The 7,002-nt window shown below is 42.9% G+C and overlaps 1 protein-coding gene across 1 annotated transcript in view; it reads left to right on the top strand.

Annotated features, from left to right (window-relative positions):
* The window catches only part of KIFAP3 (kinesin-associated protein 3), a 66,678-nt gene extending 61,829 nt beyond the window's left edge, over positions 1 to 4,849 (top strand). Inside the window, exon 20 of the mRNA XM_009699415.1 lies at positions 4,741 to 4,849. Coding sequence (XP_009697717.1) covers positions 4,741 to 4,849 — 109 coding nt within the window. The remainder of the gene's footprint in view (positions 1 to 4,740) is intronic.
* The last annotated feature ends 2,153 nt before the right edge of the window (positions 4,850 to 7,002 follow it).

Here is a 7,002-nt window from a genome sequence, read left to right on the forward strand (position 1 = left end):
CCTGGCGAAGGGTTACTGGCAGAGCTTTTCCAGAGCCTACCACAAAGCCTATCGACTCTCTGAGGCACTGGGTGCAGGAGGGAGTTAAGGAAAGTAAGTATTTTGTGGGCACAGTGGCATGCTGGCTGGCATTTCCTGCTGTGAGGGACACACACACACGATTGGTCTTTACATCTTAAATTATGGCAGGGCACCTAGGATCCTAGATGGGCATATGAATTTGGATGTTGTGAATCGGAGTACGTAGCAATAAGCAGAGCTGTTAAGAAATCTCTCCTCACTCACACACATCAGGAACTTTTTCCTCTTAGGCATGTGTTCTTCAGTTCCCCAGCAGTACAAGCAAATTGGAAAGTTCAGCTGTCATTTGGGGAAGGTCATAGATCACACTAGCAGCCTGAGTAATCCAAGAGGTTTTAAGTATCATAGCATTTAGTTTAAAGTGAAATTTGCTCTGACAGGGGCTGGCAGACCAATAGGAAAAAGAAATATTTGTGCTTGGAGAAGTGCATGTGTAGAGACCGCGAGTATAACTGATGGCTGGAAGTGATTTCAGTCTAAAAAAAACAAATCATTAAGAGAGTGCATAGGGGTAAAATACACAGTTCATATTTTAAAGGGTCTCAAAATGAAGCAGCAACTGAGGTTAGCAGTACATAGTAATTAGCTGTGCTGTTCACTGTTTAACTCCATCAACTCCAGGCGTGGTGGTAAACTTTGCACAGGAAAACAGTTGTGTTTTGACGGTGTGATTAGCAAGCACCAATCCCTCTGCGCACGCGTGTGATTTTCTGAGACAAAACTGCCTGAAATAACTTGCAGATTAAGGCAACAGCATAATCCATTTATTTGAGGAGTTTGTTGGGGTGTTATGTGATCTCTATCCATTACACAACTACAGGGATTGCATGCGCTTCTCCTAGGTACCTAGTTCAACAGGGCTGACTAATGGGAGGAAAAAATACCGATGTGAGGATGATTATTGTCGCCTCAATGGCATAATTATGTGTCCCTAACTTTTTTGGGAAGACAGGCTGATGCTTGCTCTGCTGAGCACTGAGTTTCCCTATAGATGCTATATAAATAAGGCCAAGAACATGTTTCTCCTAGGAGCAAGTTTTGAAGTTGATTGCTGGTGTAAATCTAAGAACGCATGGCACAAATCATGATCTCAGGGCAATCATTACCCAACAAGTGTTTACAGCCAAAAAGCTACCATCTTTCCTGGCTCTACCCTTCTGCTGTTCTTGGCAGAAGTGGCAAGGATTCATCAGGACTTGCTTTTTTAAACTCCTGTCCCCACCTCCGTAGGTTAAGCTTGCAGAGTCATTGTCCTTGGCCTGCCAGCCTCATGAGCAAGCCAGACTTCAGTCTCCAGACGCATGTTTGCTGTTTGGTTGCCCTACCCCTCAGTTACCTCCTGGGTTCAATAGCCTTTCCTTCAGCTACGAGGACAAGCTTCTTGCTACAGGCTGCCAGCGCAAACAATCAAATCGGCAAAGCTGGTATGTTTCAAAAGCGCTAACATGTAAAAATGAAGCCAGCTTTTTGTTGAAGCATGGACAAGCCTTGATTTGCTTAAGAGAAATATTTAGATAGGAGAAAGTGGTGATTTGATCAAGGTGTTTTAATGTGATTTTCTGTTCCTTTCTTTTTATTTTTTTTTTAACTGTCCAAAGCAGTTATCAGCTGATCCATCTCTTCCAGTTTTCTTCAGGACACTAACATATGTCTGAACCATTTGGAAATAACTGATACTCCTCAAAGTTTAAACTCTAGGGATCTTTACCTAATTACTTACACATTTATAAAAAAAATATTAAAAAAAAAAAAAGATTTGCTGAGGATGTGATTGAAACCATATTTTCCCTGGTCTCATTATCAATTTAAATACATTTAAAAGTTCTTTGAATGAGGGTTACTAAGCTGGAAGTAGCTGGCACAGCTCTGCCTGCGGTGGTAGAGACCCATTGCCACCGCGTGGCTCCGTGCCGTTATTACACTTCACTCCCCAAAAACCCCAGGTTGTTTTCGTTTGGTAGTATATAACAGAGTTAGGAGTGACCAAAAGAAGTTCGTGAAACTGCAGCATCAACAGAAGCCACACTTACATTTAAGAAGCCCTGCTTCAGGACAGGCTGCTGTATTTGTTGTGGCCCTCTCGGCCATAGTAAGCTCGAGGATGGCTACTGTTGTCTCCCCTGTAAGCCAAGGCATGGCCCCTACTAGTTTGACTTGCAGGCAGCAGCCTCCCTGCGTACAGCACCCGCAGCCTACTCGCTCACCTACAACATCGTTCCTGAATGAAGTTTGCAGTAGTTAGCAGAAACGTGAAGAGCTCCTATTCTACTAGTAATAAAAACAACTTATCCACAACTAATGTTGTTATAGTCACAGAAAAAAAACATTGGAGGATAAACCCAGAAAAACATTTTCTGTTAAAATATCTTTTCATTATAAATCAACCGTAGATGCTTTAAGGATCTTTTGGAAGGAAGCAATGAAATTCCTGAGTTTAAAGGTAGCCTTAAAGGGTCTTGCTTCTCTGCAGCGTTACACGTGTGTGGTATCACTGGGAACTGTAGTAGCACAACAAAACTGGACTCTGCGCTTCCAAATCCCACTGCGTCTTCTTTTAGTATGTTATCAACTCGTAGGACTAACAGTATTGAAAGAACTCTTTTAAAGAATTGGCATTGTTTTACAGTAGTTATTCAACTTGTTTGTTTTCTGAACTGCCAAACAAATCGGTCAGCTTCACGCTAGGTCCATGTTGGCTTGTTTGGACGCGCTTTGTGGCCTGTATTCGGAAAGCTATACCTAATGGCAGCCCACATGAGTCCTGTCTGTCTAATCCCTTTGCATACTGCAAATCAGTAAGAGCGGTAGAAGCAGGGACCATCCTCTGACTAAGGTGAGTGGAGGGTTTGGTGTTTCTGGAGATGAGAGTTAGATACAGTCAAAGTAACAGGATTTCTCTTAATCCCTGCTTTCAGGAGTCTTTTAAAGCTTCAACCCTGCTAATGAGCAAGCTGCTGTTTGCCAGGTACAAAGGAGGGACCTGGAGAAGGTGCCTCGGAGGTCCCAAGCTCATTTCGTAATGGGCTTGGAAAAGAGTAAGAGGACTTTGGAGTGGATACAGGAAGGAATGGGTGGCCAGAGGAAGGTGTGGAGCCAGAGACACGTGTTCACACAGCTTTGCACCACTACAGGGTACACCAGGGCTACTTTGCTTCTCTTTGCTGTGCTGAAGGGACTGATCAGCCTCTAAGGTCAGACTGATGGCTCTGAGTATGAGTTATGAGACAGGGGCATTGCCAGTTCAAATACGGACAGGTGGACGTGGAAATAGCAAAGCACTGTCAAGGAGCTGCATTTCTCAAGATACATTCAGGTGAAACTGAATGATTTTTCTCTGTAGTTTGGCTTGTTGACTGTGTCCCCTCTCTCTCAGAGGACAAATCTCAGCCTCAGACCTTCCACCTTCACCTGTTTATCAGAATATCCCATGAGTGAACTAGTTTCCTGAGAAACCAGACACCAAGAATTCTTTTGTAGGACCTCACAGAGGCACAATCCGAGGAAAGTGTCTTTGCAAGGACAGTGATGGACGTGGTCTCCCACCACTTCAGCTGAGCCCTTTCAGTCGAACTGATTCAGCAGTGCCAGCTTTTTGCTGAGCCAGGGCCTGGGGCCCACCCATTGTACATCTTCTGGATGGGTTGTTCTTTCCCAGCCTTGACTGTTCCATAACCCGTGTTCCGTATGTATAATTGGCAGTAATGATGTTCAGCTTTTCCACACTCCAAAAGCGCTTTGGTTCTTTGTGTTTTGACAGTCTTCAGAGGGGAAGTTCAACTCCTTTCAATGTATCTTTAGTCAGACAATAAATCAGAATCCTTTTCCATTTGTCCTTCTACTGAAGTAGAAGTTAAGAAGTGACATAACCATGAATAGGCAGTAATCCAGTATCTTAGGCAATGTTCGTTTTTCCTCTACCTCCTGCACGAGAGTTGTTGTTGAGCATGAAATATGTGCCACTTTTGCCTATGCAGTTCTTGTGCTTTAGTATCTAATTCATTGCTTTGGGACTTTTTAGGTGTAAAAGATGCTGTCCTATAAGAAAAATGAATTATTCTGTCTTATTAGTATGTAGCCTTTAGGTATATGATGAATTCTTTCTGCCATTTGGCTGTCAATCTTGTATCCCGCCAGAAACACTGTCCTCTGCTGAACTGTGTTGCTGTGCCAGCTATTCTGACTTTTTCATTTCTAGCTGGTATTTTCCTAGGGGCTTCGGAAATGTACTGAAGGAAGGAAGTTAGATTATTGAGATGTGCTGTATAGGGCAGGGTTAGCAGTGGGCTTTGCAAGAAGCATGATTGAAGCCTTTCTTGAAAGACATGTTAACTTTAATGTACAGAGAGAGAAATTGAGTCACAGAAGTAAAATGCTTTGCCAGTAAATCCATAAACAGATAGAAGAATTCTGTCTCTGCCGGGATTTCTCTTTGACCCGAAAGCCTTTCCTCAACAGGAGTTGTGTTGATTTCTCTGCAGCATTTCTTTTCCCGCCAAGGGAAGAGGAGACAGAGCAGTGCTGGCTAGAAGGGGAAGGTGGCTTGCGAAGTTGCCTCACAAAATTATCTTTTGTGGCAGGAAGAGCTGGAGACACCAGCACTAAGGCACCTTCCCTACCATACAAAAACTTACGGTTTTTCTTGTCTTTTTTTTTTTGTAGCATCGGAGTTGATGGATTTGGTCAATCACCAGGGGTTCCTGGCCGCCCAGCGACTGCCTATGGATACCGCCCGGACGAACCTTACTACTACAGCTACGGAGCACGATAAAACAGTCTGCTCTGCAGTCCAGGATGCTGCCACCTGCCCTGGAGGGACCAGCATGTGCATGGCCGGCAGCTGATCTGTCCCTTGGTAATGCATGATTGTACCACGATGGGTCCATCGTTATGTGTCCTTTGGCGTGTGTAGCTCCAGATAAACCTAGCCTTTCTGGGTCCAGTGTTTTAGTGATAGTGTTTACTCTTTGGTTGCTCTTTGTTAGAATTTTTGTACAGTATTTGCTCTGTGACTTGAAAGCAAGAATTGGAAAGCTGCTGGACTGGAAAGCGTCACATTATGTATATTAAGCTACTAATTTAATTTCTATTAAATATAAAAACCTCTGTGGTCAGCAGTGGTGAATGTGTTTCTAACCAATGTTTTGTTTGGTTTACAAGGCATTTAAGAAGAATGCTTCATGTGAAGTGTGTTTAACATGGACTGTTTCCCTCTAACGCTTAAGTAACAGGAACGCTGTTAAGCCCCAGCATCTCCTGGCATTGCCCTGACACATAGTTACCAAAGTCCAGTCCTGGGTCTGAAGACTTTAATAATGGAAAGATGGCACAGATTCACTCCCCTGGAGCTTCCAACATTTACAATCTAGTTTAACTGCTTGAAAACACTTAAAATTAGAAACTACACTACAACAGCATACCTTTACCATAGTGTTTAAATAGAGTTCTGTGGGCAGAGAGAACACAGCCACATCCTGAGGACTAGGAAGAGAAAAACACTGTAACTTGGTTCAGAATCCAGATGCAGGGCCTTTCCCCCAGCTTCCCCATGCTAAAATGCAAATGCGCCCTGTCCTGCTTGTTCAGAGGGTTTAAGTTGGATCTCAGCACAGATCATTGGCTGAGCAGCAGAGACAGGCCAAGACACCTTCACGTTGGACTTGCAGTGCGGTGATTGCATTAAGCCATATTTTGAAACATGCTACGTGCAACTAGAGTTTAGGCTAAAGCTATTCTTAAGTTGTGTACCCCCACCTGTAATAGACAGAAGAAAGCGTACGGAAATGCCCTCTCTGCCACAGCCATTGAACAGCAGTTTAAATTTTCACTTTTTGAAAGAAAAGCTACCTCCACCTCATCTCTTTTTTATTTTTCTTTTTAATGGCTATTGATTTGCAGAACTGTTCCTCTCCCCTTTTCTCCTTCATTTCTGGCCTAAACAGAAAATAGACTTGTGTCACGGGCTGATACTACTAAAACAGTAGCCACTAAGACTGGTGTATGTGCTAGGAAAGTGATCTTCAAAGGCATGGTTGTTTAGGATGTTGACAGGCTATTAGTCTTACACTTTAAAAATATCTTTGAAATCAAGATTGTTTTGAAACCTTGCTTTATCTTTTAAAAGTGTGCAGGTACTTTTATACACACTGTGGCTCACTGTTTCATACTGCATGACTGGAAACGATTCTAAAATTAGCCATGGTATTTCTTACCGGTTTTCAGCCTCCTCCCTGTGCTGGCTTCATGTACATGGCTTCACTTTCTGGAGGTAGGTGGAAGAACAGCATTGCCAAGAGTAACTAGTGTTTTTTTAAATAATTTTCTGTACAATTTTTAACTAATTCTTATGCAGTTTCTTAGAAAATGTAAGATCTTACTAGAAACACCACAGAAAACTTGAATTAAACTAATGGGTTTCTAGCGTCGTACCTCTCTAGATTCTTTCCGTTGCTCTGAGCCCACACTTCATCTGCCCAGCAGTTGTGCCACATTTACTCAAAAGCTTTCAGATATTTTTATAGTTATAGCTGTGAGAGAAATTACCCAAACTGCATATTCAGACGCAGGCTTTGCTTTTGAGACTGGCACTCGCTCATCAGGCTTTTCCAGAAAATTAGTGTGAAGTTATTTAAAGCAGTTGCCCTTCTCATGGAATGTGTTTTGGGGGGGGGGGGGAGAGCAGTGGAGTATATGCAAACTATCAATGAAATTGAAGGAGCCTTTAATTGGAAGCTTCAGGTTAACAAGGAACTACAGTTGAGCTTCAGCAAACGGGTGGGTGTCTGTAATTGTAATACAGTCGTGACCATGCTGAGAATAAATGGCAGTGGAAAAATCTCTGGCTGCATTTTTAGTATTCACTGTTCGGAGTTTATGAGAAAAGAATAAAAGATCAAGTATTTGTAGCTTTGCCTGGCAGCAGCT

The sequence above is a fragment of the Cariama cristata genome, unplaced genomic scaffold, assembly GCF_000690535.1.
Source record: "Cariama cristata isolate BGI_N322 unplaced genomic scaffold, ASM69053v1 scaffold2914, whole genome shotgun sequence".
NCBI lineage: Eukaryota > Metazoa > Chordata > Aves > Cariamiformes > Cariamidae > Cariama > Cariama cristata.